This window comes from Gavialis gangeticus, unplaced genomic scaffold (assembly GCF_001723915.1).
Source record: "Gavialis gangeticus isolate Ggan-Ray unplaced genomic scaffold, GavGan_comp1, whole genome shotgun sequence".
Lineage (NCBI taxonomy): Eukaryota > Metazoa > Chordata > Crocodylia > Gavialidae > Gavialis > Gavialis gangeticus.
In genome coordinates this window covers 30,821,691-30,837,633 of record NW_017729026.1, presented here as the reverse complement: position 1 = coordinate 30,837,633, position 15,943 = coordinate 30,821,691, and the positions used below count along the sequence as shown (strand labels likewise).

The 15,943-nt window shown below is 42.6% G+C and overlaps 1 protein-coding gene across 4 annotated transcripts in view; it reads left to right on the top strand.

The window, feature by feature from the left end:
* SOBP (sine oculis binding protein homolog) overlaps nt 1-15,943 on the top strand; it is a 203,009-nt gene that overhangs the window by 154,954 nt on the left and 32,112 nt on the right. For 2 of the 4 annotated variants that reach the window (XM_019520136.1, XM_019520134.1), the window contains one exon: nt 14,333-14,374. The exons of the other annotated variants lie outside the window; for them this stretch is intronic. In XM_019520136.1, the coding sequence (XP_019375681.1) occupies nt 14,333-14,374 (42 nt within the window). The remainder of the gene's footprint in view (nt 1-14,332; nt 14,375-15,943) is intronic. 4 annotated transcript variants of the gene reach the window in all.

The window sequence follows — 15,943 nt, the reverse complement described above, 5'->3', positions numbered from 1 at the left end:
TCTTAAAGGGCCAGAGCTGGCCTGGCTGGGGCAACCGTGAGGAGGCTGGGTGGGTGGGTATGGGGTTGGTGGGAAACTGTGGGGGTGTATATGGGGTGTGTGTGAATTTGAGGGGGTGGAGGTATGGGTTGGTATGGGGGATTTGTGGGGGGATTTTTTTAAGGATGTGGGGAGTATGGGGTTTGTGAGAGGACTATGGGTATGTAGAGGGGTTGTGGGATGTGTAGAGGGGGAGGTGTTTGTGGAGGGTGTGCGTGCATGTGTATGGTGGGGTGTGTGTGTGGAACCCTCCCCTACAAACACCCCTCCCCTCCTTGCACACAGCCCCTGCCACCAGCAGCAGCGGCAGGTGGGGCCCCCTGGCAGCATGCAGATGAAGCTGGTGGTGCAGTTCATGGGGTTTAGCTGGGGCGGCAGGGAGAGGGGTGTAGCCATCCTGGCTCCATAGTGCAGAGCTCCTTCCTGTTCCTCATGATGCAGCAGTGAGCTGCCGGCTCCATCACACTGGGCTACTCCCAGAGGGGCATGACTTGGGTGGAAAACCTGGGAACTGCATGCAATAGAGCCAAGCGAACCCTGCACCCCTGTCAGCCCAGGCTCTGTGCTTCTGCCCTTCCGCCCTGGGTCCTCACCAGCCCTGGCCCTGCACTCGTGCCCAGCTTCCGCTTCACTCCTGCCCACCACTGACACCGCTCTCCTCCACCCGCCTGCAGCCACCACCACTACTTTCACCCCCCGCCACCACATCCCCTGCCCCCACCCACCACTGCAGTCACACTTCCCCTGCCGCTTCCCTAACTTCCTGTCTGCCCACCACTCCACTCCCCCCCCCCACTGCTACCATTTACCCCACCCGCTGCCACATCCCTACCTGCAGGGCCGGGGTCAGGGCATCCCATGGGCGATGGTGAGAGCACAGCAAGTGCTGCCCCCATGGGAGTGAGCAGGGCTTGGTCCATGCGAGTACAGCAAGGACAGCCTGGGGCCGGGCCAGATGCAGTGAATTGGTGGGCACCAGTCCATGAGCTAAATGAAATCACCTGGTAGGTTGAATCTGGCCTGTGGGCTGTATTTTGCCCACCCCTGGTCTACAACCACACCATCCTTGTGGTTACAACACTTACTTTGGAAATGGGCCACAACTCTCAGCTCCCAGCTATAGGCCAAACTGGGTGAGGCATCTTCTGCTGTCGTCTTGAACCTGTGCCACAGTGTAAAAAAGAATGTAACTTTCATAGGACAAGAGAGAGTAAGCTTGAGAGACCCTGAAACTATAGCCCAGTAATAGGAACACACCCCCAGGAGCAGGGAATGTATGGAGTTCCAGTTCTTTCCACCAGGACTGCTAAAGCATTTTGCATTAGAGAGTCACTGAATAAGAATACGTAAACAGAACTAGGATACCACCACTGTGGGGTGTATCTTAAAAAAAAAAAAACCAGTCTCTTGTGTCCAAATCCAGGAAGCAGTTTCAATTTGTGAATCCCTGTCTTATAGGTATCTAACTGATCTGCAGTTAGGCACTTAAATCTGAAAAAGAGGCAGGGTTTCAGACGCACCACGCTCTCAGTGGTCAACTCAGGTGTGAATCCTATTCCTAAGGCCTCTAACTCTCCCCATACATTGGCAACTTAGGCAGCTAAACTGAATTTGTAAATGCTATTCCCAGAGCCAGGTATTGAAGCCCCTGTCAGGGACTCTGATCAGGCATGCCCGGGTGGGCCTAGCATCTGAGTCATCACGCACCTGCCCATGATCCTGACGTATGTGACTGCCCCACTTCTCTGCAACTGGATTGGCTACTGAATGTGCCATTCTCCCCTTATAAGCACACATGCAGCCTCAGGCTGCAAGCATGTCTTTACATAGCCTCAGTCTGTTCTAGCAAGCCTTGCATTCACTGTTTTCTAGTTCTTCTGACTTGGCGTGGCTTTGCCTGACCTTGATCTTGAATCTCCCCTGAACCTTGGTGCTCGCCCTGTTCTCTCCGATTTTCCTGGCATTCTGACTCAGCTTGGCTTCCTTGACCCTTCATGGTTCCTACCCTGGGGGTCTTTAAGAGGAGGCTTGATGTCTACTTAGCTGGGGTCATTTGAGCCTGGTTTTTCTCTCTTGCCCACGGCAGGGGGTCGGACCTGATGATCTACAAGGTCCCTTCCGACCCTGCTTTTATGAATCTGTGAATCTATGGCCCTGACTTCGGATCTCCCTTAGAACTTGGCACCAATTCTCTGACTCCTAGCTCCTGACCTCAGCTTATGTCTCAGGCTACATCTCTTGGACCTTTCCTCTTGGCTCTGGTAACTAGTACCCCTGCCTTGCTTACCCCCAGCTGCCTACGTCCCAGCTGAACTCTCACAGCCCCTTTGTGGATCTGGGCCTAAATCCTTCTGTGCTTCAGTTCCCCCCTTGTTAAGTAGGGATAATAGCACCTGCCCATCTCAAATAAATATTGTGGCAATAAATTAATTGTGTCCTGATCTTCCTTTGCCTCACCCCTTTTGTGGTTATTTACATTTACATTGAATATTATCATGCATTGGGCTCTTCTCCCACACCACTGCCAAGCACCATTGACTGACTCACTGACTTAGTAGCATTTCCTTTCATCTGTCAAGATGTTGGATGGCCATGAATGCTGTTGAGTCAGAATGGCAAAGTTTGGTACAGAGCTTTTGCTTCCATTTGCAGTGTACACTAGGCTTCTCTGCACGTCTCTGCAGGCAAGTCCCAGTTTGGACATTTTTGAGCATGCCTAACCCACCTACTCCTTCAGAAATGGAAGTAATCTAGTGAAAATGTTCTGGGGAATCCATCTACAGCTGCTGTTGAGACCTCGGTCTTTGGTATGTTTGAAAGCAGCTACAGGGAATGATCTCAGAGATCTGTATTTTTCGGCTTTGGTGGAGTATGGGTGCCAATGGGCAGGGCAGGCCTGCCAACAGCCTAGCCAGGACTCATGCTTTCTGCAGTGTAGACAAGCCCATGAAGTTAATTCTTTTTTGTCCCACCTGCTATATGACATTAATGTGTTTGTATAAAGTGCAAGGCAATTGAGAATGAGATTTATTAATATTTCTATGATGTTCCCCTCCTGCATTGTATTTGTAGATATGCAAATAGTGAATAGATATGGTACCAGGAGATGGCACTCAGGACTCTATAGCCTAATTCAGGGGTTTGTAGGATCAACAAAACCTGAACACTGAAAAATGACTTTTTCAAGCTAACAGATGTCTGCAGCTCTATGGAGGTTATGTAGTGATGAGACAGTAGAAGTACCAGACAGAAGAATATGGTGGCAGTCTGATTGCTGCAGTTGTAAAATATGCCTCTGTTTTTCCCTCACTTTTCCTTCTTTTGCTACAGTAACAAAGAAATAAAATAACTTGAGGTAAAATTGACCTTTAAGATTATTATTGTTGCTAAGTAATGCTAATAGCATTCTTCACATTCTGAGATACGTACTTCAGAGCACTAATGTCATTTAATTATAATAATGCTTCCAATGAAGGTGCCCCCACACAAATTTAATATAGATTTAATTATTATATTTTTAAATGCCAATTAAGTCCAAAAACACATTGAGGTTTACCATCCTATTTACTGAATTTTACCTGCTGTATATCAAATGGCCCATGACATGAGCCAGAAGTACGGGATCAGCCCCTTGTGTATAAGCATTTAAGAATCTAGAACTCTCAAATAAAGAGTAATTGATGTGGGACAATTATTGAAACACAATAGGGAAACATAGGTAAGAAAAATAGCTTCTTCTACATGCAAGTTAGAAATACAAGGGAAAAATCTATTTTGGCAGGACAAAAAACGAGCTGCAGAGTCTCATTCAGAACTATTATATATTTTCTTTTTCCAACTAATTTTGTGCTGCATACTTTAAGCACGTAAATCATGCCTCTAGTCTGAACTTAATTGCCCCAAAAACATTGCCCTAGTCTTCTATCTGTATATACTAAACATTAATTTACAAATATATTTTGGATACATTTTTTAAGTTGGGAAATCTGTTAGTAAAAGTCAAAACCAGTTAAAAAAAACTGCAGTGATGTTAAATGTGTTGGCCATTTGGCCAATAGGATAAAAGAGAGTTTGGGTAATAGTAGTAAGACTCACTCTGTTCCTACCCTAGAAATATTGTTTTACTTAGGTTTTAAGTATCCATTAGTGTTTTTTTTCCAGGTTTAGTCAGCCAATTCTGCCTTCAGGTATAAGAAGCACAATGCCAGGGGAGTATCCAACTTCTCAGTCTGAGAACAATTTACAGCGTTTCCTTGCTTTCCCAAACTGTAAACAGGCCATCATAAAATAGTGTATGCTACTCCAGCACCATGTGAACAGCTCATTATCCCAGGCATTTCAAGACTAATTTGTAGGACATTTGGTTAATTTGCATAAGCCATCCAGTACACAGAAGATGTCTCTAAAATAAAGCAATATGCCAAAATCTGGATTTATGTGAAAACATGAATAGTGTGTTTGTGGGGGGCAGGGATATTTCAGGAAGCTGACAGTGCATCTAGCCTCAGTCACAGAATCCTGCCTCTCTACTTGCTGCATACAAAGCTTCCATATAATTTTCTGTATTGAATCATAAGCCTCTTTTAATAAGTAAGATGAATTTTGAGTCTTAAAATAACCTTGAAATGTGAATACTTTGTTGGCTTTGTATAAAAAGGTAACAAAATCCTGAACTGAATCTGAATAAAAGGCCATGGTTTCAGATATTGCTGCAAGAAGCCTAACATGTATACTGTTCTGATTATTACTGTGAGTCCAGAAAGACTAGGGTTTATAATCCTTGCAACAGCTGATATCTGAAGCATTGGTTCTTCCTGTGCTTTGAGTTAGTCAGTCCTTGATCTCTATGTTTGGCATAGAATCCTGTATTTTGCTGAAATCTGACCTTGTGCTCTTTCCTTGTGCAGCAGTGTTTGTTCTGGTGTTCAGAGATGCTTAGTTTCTGTCCTCGGGACTCAGAATTAGAGCTGCACAGGTCAGTGGAGCAAATAGGAGAGTTGTCATTATCGGATCTGATGCCTGCCCTCTGGTTTGTGTGTTATTGTTTTTGATAAGAATTATGAAATAGGGAATTAACAAGAAGTTTCAAGTGTAGCTTTCCCAGAAAAATGACTTTGTAAACTTGTCATTCTTTATTATCCATCTTTCCATAACTATTCTAAACTTGTTTCATGTACAGGTGGAGGATGTTTTTTCTCACTTAGTAGAAAACTAAGCCTGGATTCTGAAAGTCAAGCTGCTTTCTCCTCTGCCCCATTTCCCCCAGTACATCTTCACCAGAACGAAGACTTTGCAGATCAAGTTAAATCCTCCTTACCCCGTGAAATCCAATTAATTTATTTAATACAGAACTTGATTTGAGGACAATGGTGTTGCACTCTTGTAATTGAGGATATTGTTTGGCCAGTAGAATTTCTATTAGTAGTAATAATGTGTGAGAACGAAAGAATTCAGTTTGACTTTTAGACAGAATTTGCAAGGCTGATACCTAGAATACTGTGTGGGGATGGGGGGGGGTGTCTTTTAAATGTAAATAAAGCTAATTTGAGCTAGAAACCACATCCACAGTGTCTTTTTGTGGGGCAGGACTACAGATTAAGGGAATTATTGTAACACTTTATAGTAAGGTTTTACGGATACAGACTTGTAGTCATTGTTTGTTTTGCCTTTGACAATGAAGAATACATTTGGAGTTTAGTTAGATGGAACTGGAAAAATATAAGGAAACAATGTTGTCATACGAAATGGAAAATGATATTTCAGTTGCTGTTCAGATTGGCTGGTTCAGTGTTTTGCAAATGTAATGGAATGAAGGTGGAAACCACAGGTTGCATGGAAGTGGTAGCATTAATCTGAAAATAATGAGTAGAATAGGAATAATACCTAGGGTTTTTTCATTTACTCTATTCTACTTTTTATCATTTTGCTTTTCTAAGGTTTTGGAAACAGTTTTTCTTTTAGGATTTATAGCCTGTTTTAACTGTTTTGATTAACAATTCTTGAACTATTGGATAGAAAAACCACTTAGATTTGTGTCTATGATCTACAAGTTGGCCCTTGAGGTCTTGTCCAACTCTATGGCTCTATGATTCTGTATCATTTAGCTGAATTGTATTTTGAATTATTCCATACATTCAAACTACAGTTTCTGCAGATGGCTAAATACTTCTCAGTGCTGTCAGACTGGAAAATCTCTTTCTCTCAACTTCACTCAAGTTTGTTATGTGTATAGCTCCATGAAGTTCAATAGATGTAAATACAGATTAATTATTTAAAAAGTAATAGGAGGGAATGAGCTTCCAAACATGTAGTGTTTAATTATTTAAAACCTATAATGGAATTTCAACCCTCACTCATCTCTCAGATCTCTCATAGTGCTTGGACAAATGCCTGAGGTTAACTACCATGCCTCCACCTCCTAACCATCTCCCTTTTTATAACACAGGGTAATAAATGTGCCTGCTAGATGTGAAGTAGTCTCAGTCAACATGCTTTGCTTAAATGTCTCCTGCTTTTCTTATTATATTGTATCCTCTGCTAATTTCAGAGTGCTATATTACGTAGCAAGGTGCGTGTATTAGTGTGTGTGGGTATATGGGGTGTTGTCTGTATGTACACATTGAGGACCAAATCCTACAGTCCTCCTTGAGGTGAAACTCCCATCGACTAGTGAGTTGCAGAATGGAAGACTGGAGAGACTGCTCTCTGAGCAGTGTAAGCGTACGGTGCTAAACTGGACTTTAAAGCAGCAGGAAATCAGGGTCGCGCAAACACAAACGCAGTTGCGTTGGTATAAACGGGAAATTTTGTTTTGTGTACACACGCCCTATTAGTACGTGTTTGGGTTTGGTAGTGCTTAGAGACATCAACTGACCTGGAGGCTTATTTGGGCTGAGCACTCTACACACACCAAGTAAGTCAAGATCTACTTCAAAATGCTGAGAATATGAATAGGCAAGGCAGAAGAAGGAAGTATTGTTATTCCCATTGTACACATAAGGAGCCTAGAGGGAGTTTAAGTAATCTGCGTAGAAATCACACAGGAGTTCTGTAGAAGAGAGCAGGGAATAAAACTCATTTGCCAAATCCCAGTTCCATGCCTTCGCTGCAAGGTCACACTTCCTTTACTGGCTGTAAATTAGTGAATGGTAATAACTTGACCCAGATTTGATTTCTTTCATTTTCAAAATATTTGGTAGCACTTTTGTTGCATGGGACAAATGTCAGGTTAGGAATCTTTGTATGTAATAACTGTAAATTGTCTTCTTCCTGACCAGATCTCAGATTATCTCCATTAAGTCTGCCTTGTGGAATTCCAGTTGCCATCAACAGGAATTTTGTAGTAAGATGGAGGGAAGGACATGACTTTATAGAAAGTTACACATAGGCACAAAATTAGGAGTCACTCCTGCAATCAGATATTTATGAGGAGGTTTTTATATTTGTATAGAAACTTACTGAATTCAGAGGAGTTTAAGTAGGGTTTAGCTAAGTGGATTCAGCAGTAGGATTAGAGTATAAATTTGTTTTCTTCTATCCTGGAGCAAAACTTCCCCAGAAGGTGGTTTAGTGCCTTTGTAGAGTAATAAGAAAATATTCTGCATGACATTGTAAGTGTGACAGTGTTCGGCCAGTATGCACTTACGTGGTAAAACCTATGTAGTTACATGTAGTTGATCCATACTGCCATGAAATGTGTTCCCTGTGCAGTCCCAACAATTTGGGATTGTTTTTTTTTAAGGCTGTGTTGTTAGCCTAATACCTTCTTGTTTGTTGCCTTGTGTTTGCAATATGCCCTACTCAGTCAGACACAATTAGTGCAGGACAAATTCTACCCTCATTTAATTGGGACAAATCTGGAGTAACTCATTTGAGTACTGTAGAGGTATTCCAGATTTATTTTATGACTGCACTGCTCCTTCATCCAATGTTATGTAAATAATAGAGCATCTCATAAAACCTTATGTTGGATAAGTCTTAAAACTATGGGCTAAGTAAATAACTTTCTGAAAATAAATACTTGTCTGAATTTCAGTTTTAATAGAAAGAGCTAGAGAGATTTTTTTTTTTACTCATAGGTTCCACACCTACATGGTATGAATTACTACATGGATTACTAAGGAAAAATACGTGTATTTATTTCTTTATTACTTGAACGCAGACAATGTCTGTTACGGTTCAGAGCAAAGTTTGATATCTGTTATGGGTGATGCAGGACTTTAATACCCTAGCACTGTCTACTGTACAGACAGAAGTTCAAGTGTCAGCAGGTACCCTTATCATCAGACTTTCAGTTGGAAAGGAGGTATGGGCTGGTGTAATCTGGGCACTTCACTCTGGGCTCCCAAACCACAAGTAGTCCATGGACCGTAAGTTGAGAACAAGCGCATAATTAGCATTGTGATGCCCTTAGCAAAAGTGTGTGTGTGTATGTCAAGTTGTCGGTGCCAGAATTGTGGGGAGGGAGAGGTTAACAAACACCCTCTTTGAGAACGGGGGTGAAGGGCGTACCCAGCTGCTGCTGCTATGTGAGATCCCACTCTATTGCACCCTCTTAAACTTTAAATAACCCTGAGCTATGCTTCTGTCTGAGAAACACAAACCAAGAACAACCATTTTGAAAATGTGGACCTTAGTTTATTAGATTTTGGAATGATTTTGATCATTCTAGAAGATGGTTGAAAAAGAACAAAGCTTTCTCATGAAAAATGTCAAGTGTTTTCAAGCAGCTTCAAATATTTTCAGCAGCACTCCTATTCAGTCTCTCCCTCATATTAATGTTCCATGCAAGCAACTGCTGTGATTCCTATAGATACCTATTGTGGTTGGTAACGGTGGAAGAGGTAGTCTGTGCGAATCTGGCTGGCAGTCACGTGGCTGATGCAACTTTGCTAAGTTGTGCTCCACATTATGGCGGTGTATACTTTTACAGCACTGGGCACAAAAGTGGAGTGCTCTAGGCACCTCCATAGTACAATTATTAAAATATAGTAAGATTTGAAGATACTTGATCTAAATAAATGAGTAGAACTCTAGTTAACAGCACTCAGTCTACTATCTATATGTTTCTCACTTGTGTAGGTGTAAATGGGCATGTCTTCACAAGGCATTTACTGTGCAGTAATCTAATTAGCTGTGCAGTAAACACTGCGCATCTACACATGTGCCCCTATTAAGCTGGAGTAAGTTAATTAACTCTGCAGCAGGATTGTACTTGTTTACAAGTAAATACAAGTATGATCCTGCTCCAGAGTTTTTTATTCCACAGTAGCTCATGTAGAGACACTGCCCTAGCTAGCTGAGGCATGAAGGTGCTCAAGTGTGGGAGCTGCTCTGACCCGGTTCAGTGTGTTGCAGTCCAACATGTAGACAGTGCACCTGGGAGCAATAAACTCTGTTGCGATAAGCAGCAGAGTTTTCATTGCATCACAGTTATATGCACATGTAGGCACACCCAATTAGAAGCAACTAAAGTGCAGTTAGTGAAGGTTATGCCAGTTTGATATTGGTATAAAAGTAGAATACAAGAATTCTTTATTACTGATAAATAAAGACAATTTCTCCAGGTTTCAGCTTACATTTTGACTTACAATTCTGTGGAGCAACAGTATTTCAAACTTAGATTACAGTATTATTCTCTGGATCCAGTAAATATTACATTTAAGTCTGACTGATTTAATGGGTGTTCAGTGGTAGCTGTGGCCCAGGTGAAGTGGTATTGGCCTGAAGCAAAGCCTAAGGCTGAAAGCATCATGTGTGAGCAAAAAACATTAACCTGCCCCTGAAACCACCTCATTATTACATTTATATGCCTGTCAACCATCTTGTGTGCCACTGGAAACATAATGGAGAGGTTTTTATTGTTATTTTTATATTCACTTGGATACAAAAAAGAAAATATATTAGAGAAAAAATACATAAAGTAAAAGATATTATTAGGCATAAATTCTAGACAGATGAGCCACATGGGTTCTTTTTCATCTGCAAATGTTATATTGCTATATGACCTGAATAAAGTTGTGTACTGAAAGAAAGGAGAATATATTTATTCAGGTGCTGAATAAAGGAGTGAGTTAATTATAGAATACAAATCTTTATCAAGGCCTAAAATTACTTGAGGATTTGACAGTGCAAAACTGTTGAGCTTGAATATTTGTTGTGTGGTGAGATTTTAGCCACTTGTTAAGCAAGTGTGTATCTGGAGTTCATAAATTGCTTACTTCCTTTCGTACCTTTAAGTTTCCCATTTTTAGCTATGTTCCCAGTTCTCAAAATGATTTACTGGATAATCTCAAATACTAATTAGTCCAAGGGTGAGCTTCACTTCCCTTTCCTGATTACTAGGGTTTGATGCAGAGAATTATGCAAAAAACAGCAAATATAGAATCCACTCTTAACCTGCTAGCTGATGCTGGGGCTGAAGGACAGACCTTCTGCAGCTGCTATATACTCCTGTTACAGATTCACAGAAGTTTAGGGCTAGAAGGGACCTTGTGAAATCATTGGGTCTAGCCCCGCTGCTCTAGGCAGGAAAGACTGGTGGGGACAAATAACCCCAGCAAAGTGTGCATCCAGTCTCCTTTTGAAGATCTCCAGGGTAGGTGCCTGCATCACCAAGGTTCCTTCCAAGCTGCGCATGTGCGCGGCCATGCACAATTTAATACCATGCTGCACACTAACTTATTAATGCTGTGCTCCCTTGCAGCGTGGCAAGGCAAGGTGGGGGCTGGGAGCTGGTGCAGGCTCTGCAGGCGCTGGGGAACTGCTCTGCTCCCCAGCCCCAAGGCCATGTGCCTCCTCACTCCTGGACGTGAGGTGGGGGCGGTGGCTGGAGGCTGCCGCTGGGAAACTGCTCTAATCCCCAGACCTGAGGCCATGTGCCTCCTCACTCCCGGAGGCAAGGTGGGAGCGGGAGCTGGGGCTGGGCCTGGGGCTGGTGCGGGCTCCGCCGGCTCCGGGGAACTGCTTTGCTCTTCAGCCCCAAGTCCATGTGCCTCCTTGCTCCTGGAGCAGGGACACGTGGTTCTTGGCTTCCCCAGATCTCAGATTAAATGCTGCAAGCAGCAGCAGCTCGAGGCAGCCAAGAGCGCACCCTGACATTTCACTCCTCTTCAGACAGCATGTTGATCTCCCAGCAACAGTGTTTACGCAGCCCAATGCACCACTGTAGGATTCACTTTGGTTACCTGCAGCAGGAAAAGGTGTGCGGGGCAGAGCAGGATGGTGCAGAACCTGCGTCTGCATCAGAGGAAAAGGAGCAGGCGTAAGGAATCGTTCCTAATCATGATGTAGTTTGGGGGTGCTGGTTACAGCTGCGTTGCTCTAAGGACATAGGCAGACAAGGCGCTTTGGGTAAATTCTATCACATTTACCCAAAGCACTTTGTCTAACCATGACATAAGATTTCTGCATCATGAATGGGTCTGGCTCTGGGGAACTGCTCTGCTCCCCAGCCCCCAGTCTTGTGTTTGGAGGATTATTGCAATATCCACTGCATGTGGACCCATTACATGAGGATTCTAATCTGTTAGGTGTAGCGTAGTCCAGATCCAGGCTTAGCGAAAGGGGGAGGTGGGACTAAAGTGGCGAGCTTACGGACCAAAGCAGTGCACTCACAGATTGCTCCACCTTAGAGGGAACATTGTGCACCACCCCCGCTGGAGGTCCATTTTGGAGTCTGGTCACACAAACCATAAAGAAATTTTTCCTTGTATCTAGTCTGAAACTTCCTTCTAAGAATAGCAACTGCTAAGTTTCTGTGCCTCTTCTACAGGAGTTTGGAACTGATAGAGCTGTTTAAGTGTAGATCTCGTCAGTTCTTTGTCCCCACAAATAATTCCCAACAGCTGTTCCAAACCAGAACTGTTATGGGACCCCCATTTTTCAGTGCCCTTTTGGCAATGTAGAAGTTTTTTTGCACAGCCTTTCACAGTCAAGCATTTGGAGAGGTGCCTCGTGTGGAAGGCATTGCAAGGACATTAATGAGACTTTCATTCTGTATAAAGAAATAATTTGTATTATTTGAGGAAGATTTTCCTTAATGTGACCTTCCATTGCTATACCAGAGTTGTTGCAGGCATGAAGGAGTGCTAGATAAGCCCCAGAAATGTTTTTCCAGCTGTTGACTTTGTGACCTTCTTTCATTTTATTTCCTGAGTATTCAAAGTCAACAATTTTTGTCATGTTTTCAGGGCATTTAAAGTGCTCCTCATTTTTGATATTTTGAAAGGCCGCAGTAGCAGCAGTTTGAGGTGATAGGTTCATGCCATCTTTATGAGGAAGCAACTATCTCCTTGTGGTGCAGAGGACTTAGAAATCATACATGAAAATCACTGGTTTTAGAAAACTGGACCAAATAGTTAAAAAACTAGCAGTTGCAACTGTTGTTCCTTAGTTCCTTAGTTTTTATTTGTATTACATTTTGAGAAAGAAAAGTCTGATAACTTACAAAAGGCAGGTCTAAGCTGGTCAGTTATGGTCCCAGGCAGCACTGTACAAGGATGGAACAGGCCTGCTTCCATGCAAGTACCTTCCTGAACTGGAAGAAGTGTATTCTACTTTGTGTGACCCTTGATACATACCAACAACTTCTGCCTCCCAGGAGAATTGTGTAGATGTCACATCTCAGTGGGTATATCTACATGTGCAATTAATTGCAGAAAATTCAGGCTCATTAAAGTGCTTCCCAGTACACGTCTACATGTGCACCCCAGTCAGGAGCAAATTGAGCCTGACAGGAGCAGTCCAGTCCAGGGCTGCTCCTGCCCTGCTCTGCCTCCCTACAGCATCCTAGGGGAGCTTCAAGCTCCCCTGGGTGCCAGTCCTGGGTTGGCAGGGGCCATGGGGGCTTCGCCCCAGCTCCAGAGGGTGGGGAGGAGTTGTCCCAGCTCAGTGAGCAGGTCCCTCCCTTCTGCGGGAGGATTGGGTTGGCCTCAAGCATGGGAGTGTTGGGGTGGCTCCCTGCTGTGTAGGCCAACCAGGAGCAATTAGCTCCCAGTCAGTGTCTACATGTGTGGTATGGCACGTTAGTTAACACACAATTTTTCTAGTACCTGTATCTACAGGTGCTAGAAAGCAGTGCATTAGACTAATATACCACATATTAATTGTTGTGCATGTTAAGACAGTGAAGTTTTACTGTAGATTAAAGTGTTTCTTATATATGCACCCAGTATAGCATAGACACGCCCACAAAGAAAAGTCTTTTGACTCAGTCATTGAAATTTATGGCAAAATTGTGGTTATCTTGTGCCCATGTGGAGTAAGTTGCAGATATTAGTGTTACCTTTTCAAAAGTGCTGGATGACTTTAGCTTTCATAGTGACTTAGGTTCCTGAGTGTTGTGTTATAGCATAATCTTGATCTATGCTATAACACAGTTTAGGTTCCAGCAGCAAAAACTATGAGCCCATCCATACTTAGAGTCTTGCCAAGTCATAACCTTACTTGCCCAGTGGCAGAGCACCACCAGTTTCTCAATGGGAAGAAAGGGCTCCTCTGTCATGGGGTAGCCAGCAAAAAGCTTATGTTCATATCCCTGCCCCTTCTGCCAGCTGCCATGACCTCTTCAACAGCTGTGCGTTCACAGGGTGCAGTTTGTTAAGAGCTGTGCAGAGCTTTCAGAAGCCATGAGAACAGTGTGCAAGGAAGGTGGCAGAAGTAGCCCAAGGGTAGGCAATACCTGAGTCATGTGAATGGAAGTTATGCTTCTGAGTCATTTAGGCATCTGGGAAAATGTTACTCAACTCTGCTTCTTTCTGTATTCTTTATTGTTATTGATGTTTAGATTTATAATTCTGCCTTATCCCTAAAGGCTCAGAGTGGCTTTTTGGCTGTTTAGGCTTAGATCATACTTAACATACACATTTAGTTTTAGCACTGAATAGCCTAATTGACTTTAGTAAAACTGACAGGACACAATTAACCATGTGTGCAAAGCTTTTTTGGGGAGAGGGACTAAAACTGAAATATCTTTGTATGTGTTTGTAAAGTATGAGCAGAACTGGGCCCCAATTCTGATTGGGGTCTCTGAGAATATGCACAGTAGTCATCCTCCTAGGAAATGGCTGAGGAACATTGGGAGGGAAATGTATAGGTGATGCTTCCCTTTGCTGTTTATTTGGATGTTCCTGTTCAATAAGTTTACAGGAAAATAGATGAGAATCTAAGGTCAGATGCTCCACTAGTGTAAATTGCCACAACCCATTTGGTTTTCAGTGGAGCAAACTGATTTAGAACAGCTGAAGATCAGGCCCATGCTGTTTTTAATTTACTGCATCTTCTTGTTTTTTAGCATTCCCGGCACAAAGGAGGGAAGCTAAAACCTACCTACGCAGTGAGCAAACCACGTCTGAAAACTTTTTTTGCAAAAAGTTGTTTATAAGCAGCTTGCCCCAGGTGGTGACAATAGAGGGGCAAAGGAGAATGACATCGATTGCATCCACTCTGCCAAACTTGTCTCACAGCATCACTTGCATGATCATCTTAGGCTCTTCCAGTCCAGGAGACAGACTTTCACAATCATTCCAGCACTAGGTCACTTTGCCTGCCAAATTGTCTGCCCTGTTGACAGCACTTAGACCACTATTCCCCTTCCAGTCATCTTCCCTTCTGCAGCATGTCCATTTTATTTGGGATTTATTTAATTGGTAGAATGATATCCTTAGCCAGCACTGAAACAGCAGTAAGGATGATCCCCGTAATCAACACTTATTCAGTACAAGTGTAAAAAACCCCACATTAAGGAGTTTAAGGCTTAAATGCCATTGTTTTGCATTCTGTAATATTTTAGATTAGCAGATTTCTGGGGAGAAGAAGAGCTTCTCCCCAGAAATACACTTCATACAAATTTCACTTCACACTACATTCATTTCCCCATAAGTTTTGCCCACTGTATTATTGGCTTCACCAAGGTTTTAAGATTCAAAGTTTTTACAAAGCTTCAGCCTGGATTTAAAAACTGAAACTCAGCTGTTTATAAACAAAACCAAATATGCAGTGATTGTGATGAAATAAGAACCAACCTAGAATTCCACTGGGTATTAGCATAACTTATATCCATTGCTCTTGATTGGAAACATTAAAATAAAGCCCCCCAAAACAAAAAACACAAGGGTTTTGAATAGACCATGTTTTAAATACTACAGATGACAACTGCAATCATTCAAAAGTAAAATCAATTTATCATTAGCCATTAATTACCAAATAGCTCTATTTTTTCCTTATGCTTCATGTAGCTTAGACTTTTGCATATAATTAGAATGAAAAATGAAGGCAGAGTGGGTCTTGCATTTAAATGACCGTATTCTCCCCTTCAGAAAATGGTGGTATAAATGTAAAGAGAAGGGAAAGAAATTAGTAAGGTCACATCACCAACAACAAGAGGGAGCCATGAAGAAAGCAAACATAAAAGTAAGCAAGAAAGAAACTTGCATTCTGCTTTAAAATGGGTGGCTAGACAGGCAGATATTAAAATTTCACAGGACAGATTTAAATTACAGGTTAATGCAGTGATCTTCCTTCTAAATTCTCTTTTTGCAAAATTACCAACACTATGTTTTCATTCACACCTAGAGCTCCTATACACGTGCAGGGAGCTGGCTCCAACATGCTGGAAATCCAGTGCGTCAGAGCAGACTTTGATTAATCAAGGATTATTTTGTTTATTTCAGAGCTTGATTAATCAAGTCTGACTTGATTAATCAAGTCTGCTGGAGCTCTGAATTAAACACACTCCAGAAGACTGGCATCATATGTATTAGCATCCCCATACTTTTTCGATGAGCTTTAGTTCAAAGTGCCCCACCACCTTTTTTCAGTATGGGGGATGCTGATACACGTGACACTTGGGCACTTTTAATTAAAAGCATTCGCTAATTAAAGTGTCTCCCTCCCCCTGTGCCTC